At 43.4% G+C, this 23,606-nt stretch overlaps 2 protein-coding genes across 6 annotated transcripts in view; one reads left to right on the top strand and one right to left on the bottom strand.

Annotated features, from left to right (window-relative positions):
* Positions 1-65: 65 nt before the first annotated feature.
* Positions 66-23,606, bottom strand: part of LOC117899617 (guanylate cyclase soluble subunit beta-1) — a 43,696-nt gene continuing 20,155 nt past the window's right edge. For all 3 annotated transcript variants that reach the window (XM_034809762.1, XM_034809761.1, XM_034809763.1), the window contains 3 exons: positions 20,176-20,333; positions 6,386-6,976; positions 66-1,146 (listed from right to left, as the gene is read on the bottom strand). In XM_034809762.1, the coding sequence (XP_034665653.1) occupies positions 6,658-6,976; positions 20,176-20,333 (477 nt within the window). In that variant the 3' untranslated portion in view covers positions 66-1,146; positions 6,386-6,657. The remainder of the gene's footprint in view (positions 1,147-6,385; positions 6,977-20,175; positions 20,334-23,606) is intronic.
* Positions 9,020-20,441, top strand: LOC117899618. Of its 3 annotated transcripts, XM_034809767.1 has the most exons (9): positions 9,020-9,036; positions 9,715-10,125; positions 10,295-10,394; positions 11,309-11,418; positions 11,481-11,584; positions 14,240-14,335; positions 17,083-17,239; positions 17,313-17,431; positions 19,720-20,441. In XM_034809767.1, the coding sequence occupies exons 2-9, from the start codon at positions 9,904-9,906 to the stop codon at positions 20,162-20,164; spliced, it is 1,353 nt and encodes a 450-aa protein (XP_034665658.1). In that variant the 5' UTR covers positions 9,020-9,036; positions 9,715-9,903; the 3' UTR covers positions 20,165-20,441. The 3 variants fall into 3 exon arrangements, with proteins under 3 accessions (XP_034665658.1, XP_034665657.1, XP_034665656.1); XM_034809766.1 differs by lacking the exon at positions 9,020-9,036 and having other exon boundaries at positions 9,580-10,125; XM_034809765.1 differs by lacking the exons at positions 9,020-9,036; positions 14,240-14,335.

Raw genomic sequence — 23,606 nt, forward strand, 5'->3', positions numbered from 1 at the left:
CATTCAATATTTCAGGGTTCAATGAGATATTTTTATTGATTTCAATTACATATATTATTATTTTTTTAAATATTTAACATTTACTTTAGATGAAGACATAGAGAGAGGCAGAGAGGAGGGGGTGAGCAGAGAGAAAGGGGGTGAGGACTGTAGTTCGTTTTAGCACTTAACACTTCTTAGCCTTTTGTACAGTAATTAACTTAAATGTAACTATGCCACACCCTCCCAAAAAACAATCCTACAATCAATCATTTATCGCTCCCTAAAGAAACTTAAGCTTAGAAAAACGAACATTCAGCTGAACAGTTGGATATCGTAGTATTTGTGCACATTCATATTGCTATATATAATATATCTAGATGCATATATATTTACTATACTTATATGGTTATTAACAGATTCCCCTTAATTAGTCAATGATTTTAGACAGAGAGTGAGAGACAGGGGAAGTCTTCCGGTGTGATGGCTTAAGAACTATAAAGCTATTTTTCAGTTATAGTAAAGTTGAGACTTGTCTTCTTCATAACATTACCGATAGATCAATGGAAACTTAAACGAACTTCTGGAGTTAGGACTGCTTAACCTATGTATATACTCGTAAGTACTTTCTTGATGGAACATATAAATATTTGCTTTGGTTTCCGTTTCTCTGTTTTGTTGTACAGTTTTGTATACTCTTTTTACTTTTACTTTTGTCTTGGTGCAGTTTGAGTTTTGTTTTGCTAACAATTTGCTGGTCGATAGCCCTGTATAGAAAGTTGACGAACCCAAAGTACATACATACAATCTATTTCTAGTATATATCTTTGTATATTATATATCATTTTGTTTGGTTTTTTGTTTGGTGCCTTGTGGTTATGCTAATTTACGTTTACGGCTTAATTAGGGTTGTCCCAAAAGTTGAGAGTGGTTTTAGTTAGAATATTCCGCCTTACATGGGTTTCCGCTCTCAGATTTGTATACAGTTCGAGTAGGAGTATTGTATTTTATCTTTACACACAAAAAAGTTCAGCCTAAGAAACCATCACAAAAGTAGAATCATAATAAATACATGTTAACAAATATCGTTTTTTAAACATCTACAAGGATCACACACGTACAGACACGGAGATAGTTTTAACATTTTTACAGGACCATTATCTCTACCTGAAACGAGAAAACAATTTAGAGATTTGGATTTAACGGAAACTAAAAACTAAAATGGAAATACACCGACTCTTATGTCGGTCACGCACTGCCCCCTCCCCAATGAATTCGATGCGAAGGCAGAAATCAGAACCATGTTTGTTTGTTTAACCGTTTGGCTCCCGTGAGCACGCAATTCAATTTAACCCTTCACGCCCAATTACGCCGCAAAGCCGGTCCCGTAGCTGGTGAGGTGCGGTAGTCGGGACCCCGACCAGACCCATAGCCAGAGCCAGTAACAGTGTCAATGTCAAAAGTTGGACTTTGGCCATGTGGAAAGGGAAGAGAGCAGAATAGAAGCGAAGCGAAGAGAACGGAAACTTCTCGTTGGGCTCTTGTTTGTTATGCCAACTGCGTTTGAGGAAAGGTGGATGAAGGGCCGTATAAAAGCCACAAAACAGTAAAAACTACAAAGGCGCAAACAACTTTTGATTGCCAAAAAACTGGCCAACGTATGAGAGAGACCCTGACACCGGTGCTGGATGCTGGAACGGCCTTTGTTGGGAAATTTTCAAAATTTCAATCACGTAAGCAATTCCCTGCCCGCTTTCTCGCTGTTTTTTGTGTTTGTTTTTTTTTTTTCTCCGTTAGACTAGTTTTAAGGTCTGCCAGAAAACGATTATTTATAGCATTAGTGGAATAATTCTTATGGCCTCAATGTCGTTGTAAGTTTCGGTTACAGTTTCAGTTTCCTTTTTGGGGTTTGGCAAGGTTCGATTTTCAATTTGCGTAAAATGCAAGCAGGAGATAAATAAATGAATCGTTTGGAAGTAAAGGAAAGTGGGTAAGGTAGAGGTAACGAATGCAGGATGTGCAGAGTATGGTAATTGCACATGCATGTTAACCCCAAAGCCGCTGACAACAGCAGCATCTCCAGGATCGGCCCCTAGCCCTGCCTCTGCCCTGTCGACACGCTAAGCAATTTAACAATTTTACAGACAATTAAACAACAACATGCTGCTGTGGATGTTCTATCCTGTTCCTGTACCCACAGCAGTAGTCCTTGGATGTCCTTCGGCCGAGCTGTCATTGAATCGACTACGACGACAAAATGGCTAAAATGTACTTGCATCTAATGCTCGGTTGTCCTCTGGACCCGCCTTGTCATGGCTTGCCCATAAAATATCGATTAGTTTAATGTGCAAAAATAGCAGAAAGTGTTTCTTTGGGGGTCATCTCCCCACAACCCTCCGCCAGCCACCACCAAGCACATGTACGAGTGGAGAAACATTTTCAACAAATTGAATTAAAATTGTAAATATCGCATCGGAGGACTGCCTCGAACTTTATGGACCCCCACAAATCAAATGCACAAAGGTGAGCAGAGTGTTGGTCGGGAGAGGAGAAATGTGGCAGGGATTGTGTTTGCAAAAGTTTACGCCTTTTGTCGAGCGGAATGAAAAAGGGAGCAAACGCCATAAGAGCGCAAGAAAAGCTGAAAATATTGCTGGAAATGGGAAACGGGAAACGGAGAGCTACCGATACTGATGTTGCAGGCGTATCGAAGAGAGCATTGTTTTCACCATTTTTTTCGCGCAAATTGCATTCCATTGCAAAAAAGCATAAACTTCCCGGTCACACACTCGATTTGCCTCACATTTTTCCCCATGTGAAAACTGCGGACAGCGAGTACGCTCGTATTTCAATTGGAGTGTGGAACAAATATGGGAAAACTGTGAGAGTCCTATGGGAATATATAGACTCTAAGGCCTTAAAGTTGTTGCAAAAGTTAGAAAATCAGAGAGATAAGAGTTTCAATTTTAGCTTTAGAGTCACGAACTTTTACAGCTGTGATTCAGCATTTCTTTGCAGTTATTTTTTAATCAAAGCATTGCCTAATGTACCAACATTCATGTCGTAATGAAAACAAACACATTACATCAGTAAATGGGGATGCTAATACAAAATCCATTCGGTTTGCTCGGCATTTTAAGTACTGACATATATTGCCATTGAATGGGTATCTATCTACCCCGATATGGCACACATAATCGTTAAATGTCGGCAACAACAGCCAGTTGGCATGCAACTTGATGACTGGGAAGTCGTCGGCTGGAATTTTGATGATGCCATTCAACAGGAGGCGAGTGTGGGCGGACCTCTTGTGCGAGTGAGAACACGAGTATGAGTGCTCGTATGTGTGTATGTGTCGGGGTCCTAACGATGGCTCGTTAGAAATGGATTAACATTGATTAGTTCTTATGGCCGCAGCACACTGGAACTGAAATTTGCCTAATTAAAGGTCTACCCGCAAATAAATTGTCATTTTCTTTTAATAAATCTCTGAATGCTGTCCATTCTTTTGCTAATAAAATATCAATTTTTCAAGGGTTTCAAAGCACAAAGTTTGGTCCCCATAAAATTTGCTTTCTTTCGTTTCCTTTCAACTGGCACATATTCCGTAAATGTAATCCTGCTTTGGGTTTTTCCTCGTTTTTTTTCGCTGCTCATAATTTTCCTTCATTTTTTTCTATTTGGTCTTATTTATTCTTTACATCCGGCCTATTTGTACAGGAAGTTGCAGGGGAGATTCGGTTGCTGCTTTTCGCTTGGCCTCGATTGGGGTTGCTGTCTTCGCACTTTAAAGAGCTACCAGGGACGAAGATGAATTGTGTTCCCTTATAGCTGCGAATCGGTTTTCCAATTACGTGTTTATCTACAGCCTGCAGCTGAACTCTAATTAAATTTAATTAGTGGCTGCCTCAACTACAGTTCAAGTTGCATGTGGATCCTTCACTTGCATTACTCGAAGAGTAGAGCACAGTAGTTCATCATACATGAGGCAGATACATATTTACTACCCCACAACAAAGGGCGAGTTTTCTTTACATTTCCGCATCAATGCCGGCTCCATCGACCTCGCACAATTTCCGTTTCCTGCGCGCCAAATACGCAAATCCGGATTTGGTAAGCCGGCAGTCCGACCCCAGAAAGAAACCCAATCAAATAAATATTTACTCAACTAAATACAGCATAAGCTCTTATGCGACAATTGGACGTGGCATTCAAGGCCAGGCGTCTTATTAAAAATTTAGTTGATATTGCCAGTGACAGGCGTGCAAAGTTTGTCAGCTGCAGAGAGGGATAGACCTCTCTCTCTCTCTCTCTCTCTCATTACAAATTCATAAAGATGGAAATTATGATTGCGATGAGCCGACGACAAAATGTCAGAGGCAACGGCTTCCATAGGCTTCCCTGCTGATACTCCTTCACCTCCCATCCTGTCTCTGTTGTGACGGATGCTCGGGAGCAGAAAAACTCAGAGAGAGACAGATCCCAAGCCAAGGAAGTTCCGAGTTAGTAATGATTATGAAGTAATAATGCTGATGACACTGGCACAAGGCGATAATGAGACCAGAGGGAAGAACGAGGCAGAGGCACCCCAAAAGAGTTGAAGTCTACCGGAGGGAGCCTTCCCTATTTCAATGGAAATTACTCACATGTTGGCACAAGGAACTCTCTCCAGCTTTCATTGAATTATCTGCCCACCTGGTCTGTGACCCATTACAGCAAATGGCAGCCACGTGTATGTGGTTGGAGTCAACTTTTTGGTATGTTTAGTTTTTCAGAGACCCGACATACAAGTTTTCCTATCTAGATTACTCTCATCTGTCGGTTGTTCCGGGCCAGAGAGGTACACAAGTTTTATTATCCTGGCTGGTGCCTTATTAATAAAGCATGTATGTAGGGCCCCAAGCAATTGCATGTGTTGGGTAATTTAACTGCATCAAAGAAGGACTGGGAGTGGTTCTGGGATGGGAATTGTCAGGCACAAGTCAACATTTGTCTGGCCAAACATTCGAGGCGTGGCCTAATCGAAAACTCCTCACTAATTTCAATTAAAGTTGGAACGCAGGCAAACAAGCAGAAAATCGACATTCAACTGCAGATTGCACACCAGCCACAGAACGCACTGCTTTGCAACAACATTAACCGACTTTGGCCCAACATCCCTGACATCCTCAGGCAGATGCAGACAGGTCTTAGGCAAACAGAGAACTTGGATGGCATTCATTTGCATACCATCGCATGCCGCATGGCATGCCACGCAGCACTTGCAATTGCACAGCTGCAGGCAGCTTTCCTCTAAATGCTGCCGCTAACAAATCAATTTGAGGCGGGCTTACCATACAAAATTGAACTCGATCGTTGTTTGTACAGCTGCCAAGGGGATGGGAATAAATCGATTTGAGAGATGGAACTACTCCAAACAGCAAGTTACTTGTCGTTGGCACTTATTACCCAACACTAAAGTCAACACGGTCCTACTTATTAACAAAAAATTGCACTGCTCTAAGGCAACCCTGTTGACATTGCTAAAAAGAATAATAATTTTGACACTAGTTTTGTTTTTCTGGAAACTAATTGTTTGCCTTTGGCGCTTCTGTGACTGTGCGATGTCAATTAACTATGTGAGTACACTCTCGTGACAGGTTAAGCAGAGAAAGGGTTCATTGAAGGGAGTACCTTCTCCGTCTTTTCTTGGAACTACCTAGTGGCTCCACAGGAGACGGTTCCTTTCGATGCTTCTTCTGTTTGCTCATCTTAAATATTTGTTTTCAAAATATGTGTTAAATTCCCTTGTATCTTTTCTATGGCTTGCGGTCTTTTGGCTAGAAGAGAACTTTTTACTTGCCAAAACACACACACAAAATAACTGCCGGCAAGCAGACACTGAATGAGCCAAGGGATGGGTGCGGGGCAGGGCCGTCGCAAGCTCTCCGTTGACAAAATCCTTTGGCAGAGCTGGCAGCAGTCACTGCCGAGCCGACTCGTGGAGAGATGTATTTAACTGTTTGGCATATTATGGCTTTTATATTGAGTTGTTTTGGACTTATCTAGTTTATGGCCGACAAGCGGCATAGTATGGGAGCATGCCATTGAGCCGAAAGGATTGGCCGAACAGAGCAGAGAACATGTCCCATCGTCTCTCCCAGCGCTTCTCTTTATGGCTGGCATTAAAATTTGTTTTGAACTGCTGCCGAGATAAGGCCTGAGCCATGGTTACAACTAATGCCAATGGATCCGAGGCAAATAGCCAGATAATGTGGCATGAATTACGAGTACGTATACGGTGTACGTCTGCCGTGCGGCAGCTGAAGAAATGTAAATCATTTGTAAAGTGACTTGGCTAAGTGGTCGGGAGGGGTTGTGTTGGCCTGAATGCAGTAGGGTGGTTGAGAGCATTAACATAAATTACCTTGCACCACGATCCGACGTCTCTGACTCCAGCCGCAACGTGCCACCAGCAACAGTCACACACACGGAGATACTTAGACACAGATGCACATGCAGGCCACATAGATGCAGGCAGGACAAATACAGAAATGAAGTGGTTAAGTGGTCGACTTGCGGGACCAGACAGGCGGACAGACAGGCAGACGGACCAGACTGACACACAGACACGTAGCTTTTTCTGGGGCAACTTTACAGGATGTTTCAGCAGCAGCAAGACGAATCCTTGCAGATTTCCTATGTGTCCAACGGCGACGCACTGGCTGCCCCACCGGGCCCGGCCGACGAGGTACGTGAGACACTGGCATGGGCGCCCAATCTTTGACTGCTTGCACCCGGCGCACCCGGCGGACCCGTCGGCGTGGTGGGCTGGAGGAGCGGCGAATCCAGGCTGCCATTGCCGCCGGCTGTGGCGCCGCTACCACTCGCTCCCAGACTGCTGGTGGCACGCGTCAGGAACCAGCAGTCCATGGGCGTGGGCTTGCCCTTCATAATAACCGGGCCACGGTACTCCAAATGAAATGAATCATCCTGGTTGATCGTCTGGCACAGCAGTCTGCAAAGAGAAAGAACGCAAAAGGAACGAATGAGTCTCGTGTTGAAGGAACGGAAATAAAAGGAATGTCTCCTGCTGAAAGAACGGAAATAAAAGGAATGTTTCTTGTCGGAGGAACGGAAATAAAACGAATGACTCCCATGTTAGAGGTGGCTATGGAAAAATACTCTGGCGACATAAAGAAAGAGCTCTGAGTTATGTGAAGGAGGCATGCCTTAAGAGGCTATAATGCACTTCGGATGATGCATTGGACAGATGCATGTCCTCGGAGTCAGTCCGTGCATCGCGCTCAATAAATTGCTGCCATAATTTCTCCCTCTGCGACAGACGCTGCTGTACAACTTTTTATTAGATTGCATCTCATGGAATTATGTAAATTCGCTTATTGTGGTTTGTGCACTCAGACACATGGACATTTGTACATACTTACACGTAGTATATCCGCTTCGAACCCGCACAAACCCATATGTAAACGCCCATGAAATTTCGGTGAAAACGAAAACAGAATAACAAATACAGAGTGGGTCTGCAATGTTAAGACTTTGGAGTACCCAGCACGCGGAAAGCTAGGTATACAAATGTATAAATAACAACTTAAAAGGCTACAAGTGTTTTGGTCTATATGCCCATATAACCTCGGCTTCTGCATGTACCGTGCATAAAAATGTTGCCAGGCTTTCGCCTCGAACGCATTTCCGTTTCCGCCTCGAGTGCCCGCATTCACTGTTGCTGCATGCATTTCTCCATACAATGCACATGTGAAAATGTGCATTTATTTACATCGGATACGAGGACTCTTTTGATTGCATACGCATTTAATTCAATTTATTTGCAACATTTGCCACATTCGATGGCCTGCATATGGCCACAATACGGTGACCGCCTCTTTAATTAGCGTTGAGCTCTGCCTCGTTGGTCGGCACAGATCAGGTGTGTGTGTGCCTTCGAATTAATGAATGTACATACATATGTATGTATTTACACACATATATACTCGTACATGTATGTTTAAGGAGGAAGAATATCCACATGGATAATGAAGTGCAGTTAACTATGAAGCCTATAGAGTCCCGGACTCCTGAATTGTCCTCATATTTATTTGCATGTGCGATTAAGGCGAAGCAGCCGAAACCTTTAGTCAGACATTATTATTCCAACATCATATCTCTGGGTATGCTTCCCCTTCTCGGGGTGCGTGTATATGTTCTTAATTAATGTTTATGGCTGTGCTTAAATATTTACTCAGCGCTTAATTGTCTGTCCAAATATTAAGCGTGCACACAGTGCCACGGTTGCCGCAGAAGCAGAAAATGAATAATTGATGTGGAAATTGATATGTCGCACCAGCGAACGCTTAAGAAAAATATGGAATATAATATTCGCTTCACAAAGCAAACAATGCTCCAAGTAAACATTGCATGATGATTGTGTATTTCAAATTTTCAATATATTCGCATGAATACCATTTCATTTGGTTAACACTGAAAAAATAATAGAAAATCCATTGTTTTCCATAAATATTATGGTCCCATATTCATTGCCGGTTTTTGTCCAGCGACACTTTGGTATTCATTTAACCAATAAAAACCAATTGTTTTAATTAATTTAATTTTTATCAAATGGTTATTTAAAATGTTGAAAATAAATATTCATAGCCTTGGAGGAATATTATTGTTTTGGATAAAGATATTGCAAAGTCATAGAGTAAAATAATTACGTACTAGAGAGGCGGTAAGTTGTAGCTTCCAATTTGGGAGTACTTATTATGTTATGGAAGAAGTCTGTAGTTCGGATTTGTAATACTTCTTTGTTTCTCAAGATATTCAAACTGCATTTGAATTCTCTTTCATGTTAATGAACCGCACTTAAAAGGCCTCTCTACCAAACACCACCCACTCACGCACCCACAACATGTTCTCTTCCCTCCCCGAGAGCGCTGTTGTTCGAACAGAGAGAAGAGTGCGGGGCCAGAGTGAGAGCGAGTAGGTAAACAGCTGAGCACTCCATTCGAATTCTATCTACCGTTCTTGCCGGCAGTTTTCGGGAAGTGAAATTTCCATGTGAGTTTTGTGCGATAGAAAAATGTTTCTTTTGTTTGGGGGAATAAGGCTAGACTATTTCTCAATTGCTCAATTTTGGATAACCCATCGAATCCATTTCAATTTAATCAGAGAGCAGCACTCAAAGATTAAAAGTAGCCACATAAATCCACTTGGCGGCCTGCAATCAGACACCTGTTTGCCAGCACCGTACTCACATGAAAACAGGGAATACTTTTTCAGTTAATTCCATTGAAAACTCATCACCAATGAATTGCTTTCTGATACACATTCCACGGGTTGGATTTCTAGGGCTCCGTTCAGCAATAATTTGTTTATATTTTCAATGTTTTCGTGCTTTGTTGTTCTCGGCGCACATCATTGCCAGCAGGAAAAAATCAATATCAAGAGAGAGTGAGAGAGAGAGAGGGTCGACAGAATGCCACCCCAAACAGCTGGACACAGGCTATATTTAAAAGATAGGTAAGGGAGTATAGCTCTCGGCATAGCTCTGCTCTCTCTCTCTGCATTACCTTTACTCAAACATGCTCTGTATCTCTCTCCGTCGTTTCTTCTGTTCGGGAACTGTTTTTTCTAACGGAATTTTAACGAAATTTAAATTGTTTGTGGGGAATACTTTTTGTGTAAACGAATTATTAAATTTTTTCTGCGTTAATTGTTTGTGACATGTTTTTGCAGTTGCTCGATGCATTTCAGCGGCTTGTAAGTCAATTAAAACGTAAATTTGTGTGGATTCGCCACTGGTTTCCATTGCCGCAACGCTTCTACGGCTTCCGGCGGTCATTTCTCATAGACCCGGCACGGACAAGGGCACGCGAACGGGCCAGCTACCAGTGCAATCCGAGGGCTACGCGTCGCCAACTGGTTATGGACTACATCTTTGAGTGCTTCTTCGAGGACACATTCGATCAGATTACACGCAATGGGCTGCAGGATCGCCAGTCGCGCCGGAATGTGCTCGACCATCTCAGTTCAATTATTAAAGGCTGCAGCGAGGGCCAGAACACGCAGACAGATGAGGTGGCCGGCATAGCCGTAGTGGCGGCCATGCGATATCATCGACTGGCCAAGGACGATAATGGGGGTCGGGTAAGCTACAAACTTGTAACAATTTCTGAATTTTAGCGTTTTTTTAATAGTATTTGCATAAAGTATCAAGCACGCACTTGGCATGCAGTTCAATTACTCTTGCATGTGTTTGACATACTTGAGCATAAGTAGCCCTCCTTCTCATTTCTCATCTGTGAAACTCCCGCAGGTATGCCTCATGGGCAAGTATCACAACATCCTGTACATCGCCCTGCGCACCTGCTGGGACTGGGGAGTGCGCGACTCCGAGGTGGTCGTCCAACTCTTGGGTAAGTCAAAGCCGAAAGGAAGCTCCAACAAGAAAGCAAAGCTCAAAGCGGCAGCGACAGCCACAGCCCCAACTAAATAATTTAATTTATATGCATATGTATGCGGTGGAACTTTCTTTCTCTCTCCCTACGTGAGTGGGGAGTGTGGGGATTTTGGGGCGTGGCTGTGGGGCTTTGCATATTTTAATGAATTTTATCCCATCGCATCAGATTATTACGCTCATAAGCAGGCTGGCTGGCTGGCAGGCAGTTTTCACTTTAATCACGTGTTTCTGCTAATTGCGTTAAGAAAGTGTTGCTAATGTTATTTTGTTGTTTTTTCTGATGTTGCCCCTCATTATTGTTGGTGCTGTTGTTGCATCGTAAAACTTGTAAAGTGCCTTAAAGTGTTGCAAGTTATTTGGGGCGTGTCTATGCGTGCGCCTGGGCTCTAATTAAAATGCTGCGTAAAGTTTTGCGAGCTAGGGAAAGTGCCAGAAATTAATGGCATGCCTCCGTTAAGGGAACAGGACAACCAACCACTGAGACCATGGACATCGACTAGGCCTGTCCCTGTCCCGGACTCGTATGCAATAAAATGTCTGCCTTGTTTGTGCTGTCCCACACTTGTTTGCTCTTGCCTAACATTCGAGCTTTGTCGTGTTTTCGGGCTCTCCTTTTACCAGCCACATTTCTGTCAGCTTCCGTTTCCCGCTGACTTCATTTTGCTGCCAAAAAAGAAGAAAGACGCCAGGGAAAGCAAAAGCCAAAAACTCAGCCAAGCAGCAACAAGTGCAGCCACGTAATTAGCTTTTTTACGACCGCATTTCCATGGCCGCTGCGATTTGATGACATTATTTAACCGTCACTCTTCTTTCGCCTTTCGCTTTCATGCTTGCTCCGTTTTACCAACTCCAAAACTCCCCGCAACGAAGTGGCCATTTATGAGTGTGAGAAGACTTTTGAGCGGATATTCCTGGGCGCTTTGTTTGGGCCACATGCCCCACACTTTATCGCTGGTTGGCGCAGCGACTTTCAGGATCAGGTGAGTATTAGCAGCCCCCTCAGCGTAGGAAAGACATTCATGCAAGCCTCATGTATTCGCAGCATGAAAATGTCCGGGCCGTGGTTTACTTTCTGAAGCATGCCACACGCGAGAAGCTCACGTTGCCCGTCTGGATACCGCGTTTCGAGGAGGAGCGACAGCTCAGGTGAGTGCTAGCCATCTGTTCCCTCTGACTTTGTACCCGGATTGTCCTGTCCTGGCTTATATGTATAATCGCGGTGACACAAGCTAGATGTTGCTGCCTCCAGCAATCCCCAGCACTAGTTGCGTTAATTGGTTAGTTTTGTAAAGGGAAAGCAGACTCTTTTGGCTGCAGAAGGGCAACAGGGTGTAATGTTTTCGTTTTGGTATCTGTAACGGAGCGAAAAAGGTGGTCTCTACCAAAGAAAATATATATTTTAAAGCCAGTTGTTGTATATTTCGGGGCTGTCGTGCGACTCTATGTCACGTGTGTCTGAGTGGAAGGGTATCCCATATTCTGACAGTGATGGACATTGTGGGTCCCAACTGTAATTGTAAGTGAATTTGTGCTCTTCATAATTATAATTGTATTTCGCATACAATAAGAAATGAAACAACAAGCCTATTAATATCCCTGAGGAAACTAAGGAAAGAGTAGCGAGAGTGAAAAAGAGACCAGAGAAATGAAAGGATTTTAATTAAATTAATACACCAGCCATTGTTGTGGCTCTCCATACGGGTGTTTGTGTGTGTCTGCCATAATTGAGTGAAAGATGGCGACACTTTACACACTTTCGCACCCGCACCCGCACCCACGCAAGTACCCACACCCATTCTCACACTCGCATACAGAGATTCATTCAGACAATGGCCGCTGCGACTCTCAATCACTGGCGCTCTCTTCTCGGCCCGCTGCTGGTGTCATGTATAATTAAGATTTTCACTTTCAGAGTGTTGGGGTTTTCACTCGTTTCGTTTCTCTGCACTTCTGCCCCTTTTGCTCAGCGAAGATTTATGCACATACATATGTGCATATGTATGTGAGGGTGTCTCTGATGCGATAAGCTGGAAACCAACAGGCAGCAATGTAAACCTTTTGTTATTTCGGCTTTGTTTCGCAGCACTCCCGAGGATTAAAGTCAAAAATGCGTGTAATAAGCGCACAAAGCTCTCTCACTCTCACTTGCCACGCCCCCCAATCTATAAACACACACACCCACACACATATGTCTCTTTGTGTGTGGGTGCGCTTCATAAACAAACAGAAGACAGAAAAACAGAAAAAGCTGACTGACTGGCAAACATTAAGACGACATTTATGATGCCCTCTCGCAACAGCAGCCAGAGCCATGAATAAGTGTTAATAGCTGTGTCTGTGTGTGTGAGTCTGCTTCTGTGTGGGTTTCTCGTGTGTCAGAGGTTGAACAGGATGTGAGCATAGCTGTTGCTGCTGCTGTTGCGAAAAGAAAGCAGTACGACAAGCAGTGCTACAATAAATGTTTTCGCCAAATGCCGTTAAAGTTGCATAAATCCGAGCACAAATAGCATATTGGAAAAACTTTTACAGTGGAGAATATACCACCGTAGGGAATACAGATTCCACAAGGGCATCAAAACATAAATAAAACAAAGTGCTTAAATATATCCAAAAATCGCATGACTTCTACAGGTTTATTTTTGAGTGACTTTTGCATTTATAATTTGCTGGAAGTTTTCACTAGTACAAATGGTAAAGTGCTTTCTAAAGTACTGTAAGCCTTTCAAATTTATACAGCATTTGTGTTAAATTTTAAAATTCCTGGTCTAGAGTTCTTATTCAAGCTCACATACAAAGTATTATAGAAAACACTGTATTTTTTGTGCCATTGTTACTTGGCCTTAGTTATGACTGCCATTTTGATATGCTAAGCCAACTTTTAACTCGGTAAAGCGACAACTCATACGAGCTCTGTCCAAAATCCTCAAGTATAAAGTTAAAAGCACTCACTGTAGATGAATAAAAGGCAGAAGAGACAGGGGAGCTCAGGCCGAGAGGTCTTATAGGTAAGAAGCACATCAACAGCTGATACCAATTTGATTTGTCACTCAGCTCATCAGCCGATTAAATGGTAAATGTTTGATTTGCGTTGCAAATCAGTTCCCAGTGGAGAGCTCTTAGCTGCGAAAGGTTTTACTTCGTCGCTTGCAAATGTCTTGATACTTGGCTCGTTGCTCGCTTTCGCTTTTATCGCTGCCAATAAAACGCAAATGAATTTCCAGGGCAATTTGCAGTCTTCGAGAAGAAGGATGGGGGCTCACAATGCGCTTATCGTGTGCTCAGCAGCGTAGGTGTAAGACAGGCACCTTTCTCTCTCTATGCATGTGGGTGTGTGAGAGTGTGGATGCTACTTCCGGTTTATTGTGGTTTCTGGTCTTTTATTTGCCTACTTTTATGCCTACACATAAAAGCATATGAGTCTGGGGTGTGTGTGCGTATGGGTGTGTGTATTGTGTCGCAAAATGTCCTTTAAGTGCAGTGTACAAGCTTATGCCTGAATGGAGACAAAAACGCCTCCAAGGAAAACAACATTGCATGTACTCATATTGAAGGCTGGAAGTTTCACTCTGGCTTATCGAATAGAATGAGGAATGAGCAGTAGGCGAGCAACAAGCAGCTTAATTGTGGCACGGCACTCTGTCGCTCTCCCTGTGTGTGCGTCCCATTTAGCCTGTTAGCTGCCTGTTAAATCCAGCTTCGGGGTTGCCCATTAAAGCTGCCACAAATTGTGGCCTCAAAAGTAGCATTTCTTGACATTTACTCACTCTTACACTCTCTTTCTTCTTGCTTGATCCCTTTCAGATTCATTGATGTGCCCATTGAGTCCTGTGGAAGGTCCTCTCCGCTGCGCATCGCCCTGCAGGCAAATGCTCCCGAACTGCTGCTCATTCTCCTGAGGTAAGATATTCCGAGGACTTGGTGCGTTTTACTGAGCGCTACCAGTGGCAGTACCAGTGGCAGCCACTTCAATTAGCGCGAAATATGCAAAGCGGTCGCCACTTGGTGGCGTCGCAATGTATGCAACATAAACTACAAGACGCTTAGCATAAGCAAGTGGTCGACGACAGCGCATAGAAAAAACACAAAAGTACCAAAAAGCCGGAAAAAATATAAAAAAGAAAGAAGAAAATTATCATTAAATATGAAAGTCGCTGCCAAAGCGAATTTGCATCACAAGGCATCGCTGCCATCGTCTCCATGCTGTCTCATGGTCGCAGGACACCAGGCAGCTCGAAAGTTACGAGTACTATGCACTCAAAGGCAGCAAGAACCACAAGAAAGAAAGGCCAGAATTGGGGGGCAGAACTTTAAGATAACCTTGCAGCCAGAAGGGTCTTAAACTTGGCAACTAGATACTGATCAAGAATACATTTCCCACAGAACAGAAGGCACCATTCTCTTTAGATTGCAAATATTGGATCTACATTGTACATCCCTCACTCAAGGGTGAAACAAAAGGCGGACCTTAGCTGGCCAGAGATTCATAAATTTATGTGTAAACGCCTGCAGTTTTCGGCAGTCGACCTTGACTCTGGAGTCTCCCCCTTTTTCGGCACTGCCCTGGCAATTTATTGTTTCTTAACTTGATATTGCAAGATGGGCCGACGCTACGGCCACGCCCCTCTCCAACTCCTACAATATTCTTGGCACTGCCTGGTTTGCTGTTCAATTTTTGATGCAGCGCCAAAAAAGCAGCTTTGCATGAAACGCAAATATTGATTCCAGGCCAGGAAAAAGAGAGGCAAGAGGAGTCCCAATAAAACCAGAACAACTGAAAGTTTCTGTCTACAAGTCATGGCTGAGATGCTCTCTTTGATGCTCTCTAGAGGGTACAGAAAAAGCTATGAAAAGACGCAGTGGAGTTAGGGTTTAGGGCTTCTTTTGACTATAATTTCGTCGGAAATGTTAAGATTTTATTATGAGATTTCTCTGGCGTGCAATCAAAATAACTATTCAGTGTTCCTAAATTTGCCTGGGACTTGCAACAAAATTTATAAGAATTTATTGACCCATCATTAAACATGCACCACTAAACCTATGGACTGGAAAAAATTTTAGTATTCTGTGGTTTGATGGGTTCTTTTATTGAATTTAAATATTCATTTTCATTCGTAAAAGGTGTTGAGTTGCAGCCTCGGGCATGGTCAGATATTAATATTCATTTTAGGAGGGGTTTTGAGTATTAAATTCATGTGAAATTCGCAGAGAACTATCAATGAATCCTCAGTTAAATGAATTAGTCTTTACCCCAATGAAATTCTTTGCAACGCACATCAACTTTCCATCCGAATAACGATGTGGGATGTTCAGTTATTTCATTATTTTGACACTCTTTTACAATTTGTTACAGTTCGAAGCTCTTACATTTTTCCTTTGGAAAATTTCGAAATTAAAAACCAATTTTCCTCTACAAAAAAAGGGTAGGAATGGGTGCCATGAGGCAGGAGGACGTATTCAGCAAGAGATCGAGATTCCTGGCATCTGCGTTGATTGCACCGAGTAAATTGCAATTGCAATGGCTTCGATTGATGGCAAATGTTTGAGTTTGGCTTGCCAATTCCCCGCTGGGCATGCCCCATGGTCCCACTCCCCATGCCACAGCTTTCCATGTTTTATCCTTTTCATTCCGCACCCTTGCCTTTCCTTTAAAACCATTTGTGTGAGAGTGGGGATTGTCTGTTGGTTTCTGTTGCTGTTTCTGCGTCGTCGCCTTTCTGCCTCATCATACCCTTATAGGAGGTACAAATATTCTGCTGAGATGTTTGCTATTGAGAGAAGTTAACATATGTATATACGAGTGTTTTTTAGCATCATCATCAAAGTATATTGCTCAGACATATGCATCAAATTAAAGGTGGATCTCGAAGGGTATCCTAGTATTCGGCTAACGCAGCTTCCACTGCTGCTTCTGTTGGTGAAGCTGATGCGGCCATAAATTCTCGATATTGTTTCGCTTTTGTATGTTTTAATTTGCGTTCGCTTTTCGCTTTGCTGCGTTTTCATTTGAAATTGGCCATAAAATATGCAAATGGATGCGGTGAGATGTATTTTTTGCCACTGCCACAAGCCTCCACCATATCTCTGGCCCCCGTTTGGTTGAGGGTTGATTTACTTGTGCATAATTGCGCATACGGCGTGTGGGCTTGTGGTTGCCAAAAGACAATATTTATATGACGTGGCCAAATGAATGAGAGAGCCTATAAATTACAATGCTTATCGGGCAGTGAAATGAATGCAATAAATGAGCATTTATGACAAACATTTTCAATTTAAAATGTGACACCGCCGCCAGTGAATGGCAGCGACATACATGCCACAATTTGCACTTCATTTTCGATTCACTCTGGGTTCGCTACATCTAACCCTTTCTCTCTTTCAACCACTGCTACGATCCTCCCTCTCTCTCTCTCTCCATATCCCTGTCTTTTTGTGTGTGCAAGTGACACAACCGCGAGCCATGTCTGTTCATTATTTCATTTGTACATTGTGTTTATCGGGGCATCTAGCATTTATTACCTCCTGTCCTCGGACCTGCATTCACCGCAAGCTAACCAACTACGTGTACGTGCTGGCAGCCTGCACGGGCATCTCATTTGCAAACAGTTACCAGCTCCCACTCCCACTGACCGCTTTCACCATTGCAGATACGGCGCCTCACCGCATCCCCCGGATGGAGGTACCTCGGTAATTCTGGCGCTGCTCGACAAACTAATTGAGAATGGCCGCAATTACAGCTACGAACTGGTGCTGTGCCTTAAGATACTGTTGCGAAACGTGGCCATGATTGAGATGCCCTTTAAGGTGAGTACGATAATATATCTTAAACGGCGGAGTCTCCTTAGATACATCTCGATTTCTCTGCCCTTCTTTCCAGCCGCTGCTGTATGCCTCACGCAGGGAGATGTTCTTCGAGCGCTACGGCAGACTGTTAATCGACAAAATCATTGGCAAGGAGCAGGTGTATGGTGTTCCCTCACTGCGTCATCTATGTCGGTAATTATGATCTTTGAACTGTCTGTCTCCGAGCGTCTTTTGACTAATGGGAAGTCTGCATAGGAAACAGGCACCGATAGACTGAAGTCGGATTTCCCAAATAAGTTTAACATTTTTATTCAATTACTTTGGCTTAGGGCTGTGCTGGGCTCTTTCGATACGCTTGCTTAACTTTCTACGGGCAGACTAAAATTTGTGATAAGACCGAAAAATGAAATAAGCATAAGACAGGCGGACAGGACAGACGACTGACTGGCAGTTTGACAAACGTTTGGCCTGCCCCTAAGCCCTAACTGCCAGCTGCCAAGTCTTCTGACTCTGACTTTGGCCTTGTTCTGGTGCCTTTTGTCATGTGGCTTATTGCAAGTTTGCTTTTCTTTTATGTCCTGTATACAAGTCAGTGGGCGGGGGTCAAAACTTTGTCGCACGCTTCACTTGCTTATGGACCACCCAACGGACTTAATGAATTAAATTGAACCGAATTTCTTGGCCCACTTTGATCGGTATTTAGTCGAGAAGTTTGCCGGAGTTTGTTTTAATTTGATAAGTTGACGTCTGGCACTGATGCGGTACAAATGAAACATCGTATGTGGCTATTTGCCGAGCACTCGATGACCCCGAACGAAGAACGTGCCATATACATATATCCATATATTTGCCTTTTGCCGTGTCGCACGAAAAAACGAAATAACTATTGACATTGGTACTGGTTTCTGTTAGTGCGCTATCCGTTCATTTTACTCTACATACTTTTCCTCTTCATACATTTCCTCTCCATCCTTTTACACTACACTCGTTTGCTCTCCGGTTGTTTGTCAGCTTGTTTTTCTTTGGCCAATGTTTGCTGTACTGCGGAAACTCGCGTTCGGTTCGGTTGGTCCTGCATATCGGGCGAAATTGTGGGTACAGTGGAGAAGCCCATAAAGAAGCAATATTAACTTAGTAATCAGAGAGCTTACTTCCTGCGTCTGGCAGGAGTCTCCACTGTACTTGTAATTGAGTTGGCGTCCACTTGTCGTGGCTTCAAGTACACATGCAAGTGTGGGGCAGGAGCACGCCTGCTTGCATTTGATTTATATCGTCTGTGGCAGTTTCTTTGGCATTTTGTTTGTTATTTGTGATTTCAATTTATGCAAATCTTGCAGCACTCATTCCGTATGCATTCATTATGCATTGACCTCGATGGTAGACGACGCCATCTTACCCACAAAATCGAGCAACTACATTGCGTACACGCCCTGAAATTCCATACGAATAGGCGACATGTTTTGGTGCCACTTTTTATGGCTGCTCCTCTGGGACGGGCGACAGCTTGCTTTATTGATTGGTCGAATTTGTTGGTGCCCATAAAAAAGCATACACAAAAACTCCCCACATTCGACAGACAAATTAACATGGACATAAACTTGAGTCCTTCCCCCAGTGCACAGCCGATTAGCATGTTCTTAAGCTTTCCCTGCATTTTATGACGCCAATTTTGGGGAGGACTTTTTACTTTGGACAAGTTTCTGTGGAGCAGGTCGTGCGCCGTCAAAGCCACTTCAGAGCACGCACTTCCACTTCCACAGGCTCCGCTACACATGAGCAGAGCTAACTTTTCAGAAAGCTTCCACTGTGACTCAAAGTCTCTTGATTGTCCGTGAAGGCCGGGGCAAGCCGGAACAAGCGGAGAAAAATCCGCCACCAATATCCGCTACCTTAACTTCTTCCTCTAGTTGAAAAGGCCAACTTTAGTGAAAGTTTATGCCTGGCTCGGCTATTTTTTGCTACTGTTTCCCTCACAGGGAAACTTTTAAGTACATGAACTTTGTTTGTTGTGCAGATTTTTTTGTTGCGCTACCTCTCGCCCATATGTGCTGGAGAGCTTATTGTGTGAAACTAAAATTAATTTATGAAATATCCCGCTGAGATTGACGGAACAAAAGCAATAGTCCAACGGAATTCACAAAGAATGTTCCGGCTAGTCAACAATTTGGAAGTTTCAATTTCCCAGAAATTTTCTCATGTGTTACGTGTTATGTGAGACAAGAGGTGGTGTGAGGGATAAATTGATGAATTCTTAAGAGGAATACCAAAATGTCTCATAATTCACTGATTTTATTAGCGTAACATTCCAGCCGATTCTGACAAGGAAATGAGGGATGAAATTAATAGAGAAGTAATGATAGAGAGTGGAATATTTTTTACAGATTGTCTGACCATGGAATCGGAATTCCATTTTCTTCCATTTTCCATTTCTTTAAGAAAAATAATTAAACCTTTCTATAACTATTTTGCCTCCTCTGTAGATGCTGCATTCGCGATGTCCTCCGAGAGCAGAATCAACTGCCCAACGGCATCGACACTTTGAGGCTGCCTATGCGATTGCAGCGCTACATTGACCTCACGGAAGAGCTGGAGGGAGTCGAGGGGCAGCCAGAGCCACCAGAGCAGCCAAAGCCAAAGCCGGGTAGTCGACTGGCAAGTGGCACGCAGCGGATGGACACCATCAGCAGCATTACCGAGAGCGAGGACGAAAGCGAGAACCGTGTCCAGCTGCTGGAGGCAGTCACGGATGCGGAAAAGGCCGCGGCAGCCGCGTTTGTGGCAACCAGCGATGGGGCGGTAACTGCCGAGGCCAAGCAGGCAGCTGTGGCAGCCTATGTGGCAGCCTGCAGACCCGAAGCCGATCCCGATTTCCCACCTATGCCCCAACAGGACGATGACGGGGGCCCTGCCCCAGAGCTTAGCTAGTGAACACTCACCTGTAGGTGTGCTCGCTGACGTTGATGCGGCCGGGCACGCCTGTGGTCTCCGTGCGGCTGGTGAGGTTCACGGTGTTGCCGAAGAGACAGTAACGCGGCACTCGATTGCCAATCACACCTGTCACGACTTCGCCCGAGTGGATGCCGATGGTAATTTGCTGAGGGGATAGAAATTATAAAAAAAAGGGAATTTATAGCTCGAATTTGTAAGAATTTATCTAGAAAATAAACAAAGCCGTATCCAGAGCAGCACTTCATTGCGCTAATAAACTTTCTTTCGCTTCATGGCTGGCAAAGAACGAACGCAAGTTCCAGGCCATCATCAACACCCAGGACCAAAGTTCCATTCCGGGCAGCCAACCGCAAAGGAATGCAGCAGGGGAGAGGAAAACCAGCCAAAAGTTGCCACAATTACTTTCCAAAAACTTGCAGCAGAGAAGGAAAAGTTTTCTTTAATTAAATTTAAAACGAAATGAGCTGCGGCTGCAGGGATAGAGCAAAAAATATCCAGCAAAGGTCCTCGTTAGTAGGTGACGATGCGAGAACCAGAGAAACCCAAAGCTGAGCTGGAGAAATGTATGTGTGTAAATGGGTAAAATGCCAACGCAGTCAGAGATAAAAGCAAAGGACGAAAGTTGTAATTACCAGAAAAACATTATATAAAACTAATTGCCAAGGCAGCAGCAAGGTCCGATAAGAGTCGACCACGGGAACACCAAAAGCTGCACAGATAAATCTGAAAATGCAGAAAGTCGAACAACGAACACTAAACGAAAAGAGAGACAGATATTTGTTGAATCCATTTGTACTCGCAAAAGTAAATCCAATCAGAGGAAATGGCAGTCCAGTCCTGGCATATGGTCCTGGTCAGCGAGTGCAATCCTGATGAATGATTCAGCAGGGAGTTCGAAACAATAGTCAACCATTTTGGCTTCACTTTTTCTACCATGTTTTTGGGTTTATTAAATAATGAAGGGGAAAAACAGAACTCATCATTCGAGCTGAAACGAATTGGGAATGCTCTCAGTGAGGTCGTATGTATGATATACATACATATGTACATATATTACAAATGAATACAGTTCTGAGCAGTATTAGGACCCGTGAAGGTGCTTCCCAGAAAAGCATTCCATGAAGATGCTTTTGAAGCCACAAATATACCCAGAATAATAATAATCATGTTTTGTACGTTCACTTTTTCTTTCACCTCGCTTAAATATTACTTCAAGATAAATGTCCTAAGCTGATGATGCAGAACGGGGACTATCTTTATCCATGGAAACTTCTGTTTCACGTGGGAGAGTGGGAAATAATCTTAATGGGGTTTAAAAATATTTTAGAGAGATGCAAACATGAAAAAATGGTTCCCCTAAATGTTTTCCCTTAAGAATATTTTATTTGCGAATATATCTATAGCACTTATTTTGTGAGAGTAAAGGGTTAAATTCACTATTTTCTGTTGTTAGTATGCTGTCTAGATGATTCACAGATTCGCTAAAATAAGATGAAGGTAGAGAGAAGAGTTTATGGAGTGAACTAAATCAATTTCCTGTCCAGGCCCTAGAGTATATAAAGTACATAGTGAATGCAAAAAGTTTTGCTGAAAAACCAAATCAATATTTATGGACTGCAAGCAAAGGAAGTAGCCAACAAGGCACTAAGCAAACAGAGAAAGAGAGAAAGAGGAGGTGGTGCTGAGATATGGTGGAAAAGAGAGGGGAGACATGGAACGAAAGAGAAGGCAGAGAGTACAAAGCTGAGCAAAGTTTTTGCATGAAGAAAAACATTGGTATAATTGGCTTCATAAATGGGTGGCAAGGTCGCAGGGGTACCGGATGGCTGGATGCTGCCTTTTATCAGGATTTAATGAAGCGCAAAATGACGCCAACGGTGGCAAGAACCAGGGGGTGGTAGGGATAGATAGGGTAAACGTGAACCATGCAACAGGCACGCTGTAGTTGCCATCGTGGCCCAGTTTTATCCGATTGCTCCCCCGGGGCGTTTGTTAATTGCATTTCAAGCGATCTATCAAACGCTGGCCGGTTTGCCGTCGCCTCGATAGATGCAGGAGATACCGAAACCGGTGTGGATTCGGTTCCAAATGCTCTCCTATTCCCCTTTTTCGTTTAGGATTCTTTTTTTTGTTGTTGTGAGCATTTCAGATACTAACGTGCAATGCGAGAGGGGGAGTTGCCAGGGGGATGGTTGTGTGGACACGTTTTCGTCTACTTTACCAAAGGCAATCAGTCAAATATGAAATACTGACAGCCACAAAAAGTTGACTGCAGTTTGCGGCAAGAACAGCTATAGACTGAGCACAGGAGATGGATGAATGGATGGATGGTTGGTTTTCGCAAGGAAAAGCAGGCAAGACGATAAGGTAATGGAATTTTAGCCACAGAAGTACAGAAAAACAACAACAGCATGGACAATAAAGCCAAGTGACATGGGGCCAGAGCTAGAGCCAGAGCCACACAACACAGCACAGAAGAAGAGCATTTGAGGATGTGTAGATATGTACATATATATGCATGTAGTTATGACACACGCACACGTATTCATACATATATATATGTATGTATGTAGTACACTCGCATGTGTGCACATCCGCAGACATGGACAAAAAGTGACTGACAAGCCACAAGCATTGTCCACACGTACAATGCTGTAATTGTGAAGGATGCCATCAAGTGGGGCATCCGCATTCTCATCCTCATCCTTATCCTTATCCTCAACCTCAACCTCGGATGTCTCTCTGCCTCTCTTTCGCTCTTGCCCTCTCTGTTTCGCTATCTCTTTATGCCTCTACCATGTCTTTCCCCGCATGTGTGCAGTGTATTTTAAGCTCGAGTACTCAAAGCAAAAGTGTTTAAGCCAAAAAAGGAAAAGAAAGGGTAGATTTGGGAATAGAAGAAGCTTTATACACGAGTACACTTGCAGAGCAAAAGTTGCCATCATATAGTAATCATCCGATTCGAATATAATTTATTTAATAATAAAATTAATTACATACGCAGAATAAATATCAAGAGAGACAAACAAAACCTTTCCCGTGTCGAAAATGCCTTATTTTTAGCATGCAACTCTTTTCGGATGACAAAAATCTACTCACAAAGATAATACCCTTCGCAAAGGGTATTAGCAGGAGCACTGCCACTGCAGCAGCCACATCCACAGCCTCATCTCAACGTCTCTGGTGACAGTTGACGGTCAAGTGGCAACTGGCTCTGAGGCTCTGTGGATCTGAGTGAGACGACCCTGGGCACGTCGCATGCCGCCACCCCAACTTGAATGCGTGTGTCCTTTGACATTGTGTGTCATCAATTTTGAATTAATTTTAGCAATTTTCGCAGTTTTACCACCCGAAACTTTTTACTGAAACTTTGTTTGGGACATTGCGTGGCAAATGAACTTTTTTTTCACACTTGCCC

Source organism: Drosophila subobscura, chromosome O, assembly GCF_008121235.1.
Source record: "Drosophila subobscura isolate 14011-0131.10 chromosome O, UCBerk_Dsub_1.0, whole genome shotgun sequence".
Classification (NCBI taxonomy): domain Eukaryota; kingdom Metazoa; phylum Arthropoda; class Insecta; order Diptera; family Drosophilidae; genus Drosophila; species Drosophila subobscura.

Bases quoted from the DNA above. Each gene is read 5' to 3' on its own strand.
- LOC117899618 (XM_034809766.1), top strand. From the start codon at position 9,703: ATGTTTTTGCAGTTGCTCGATGCATTTCAGCGGCTTGTAAGTCAATTA. The intron at 10,126-10,294 runs GTAAGCTACAAA...AAACTCCCGCAG, and splicing joins AGGACGATAATGGGGGTCGG to GTATGCCTCATGGGCAAGTA. The intron at 11,585-14,239 runs GTGAGTGCTAGC...GATCCCTTTCAG, and splicing joins GAGGAGGAGCGACAGCTCAG to ATTCATTGATGTGCCCATTG.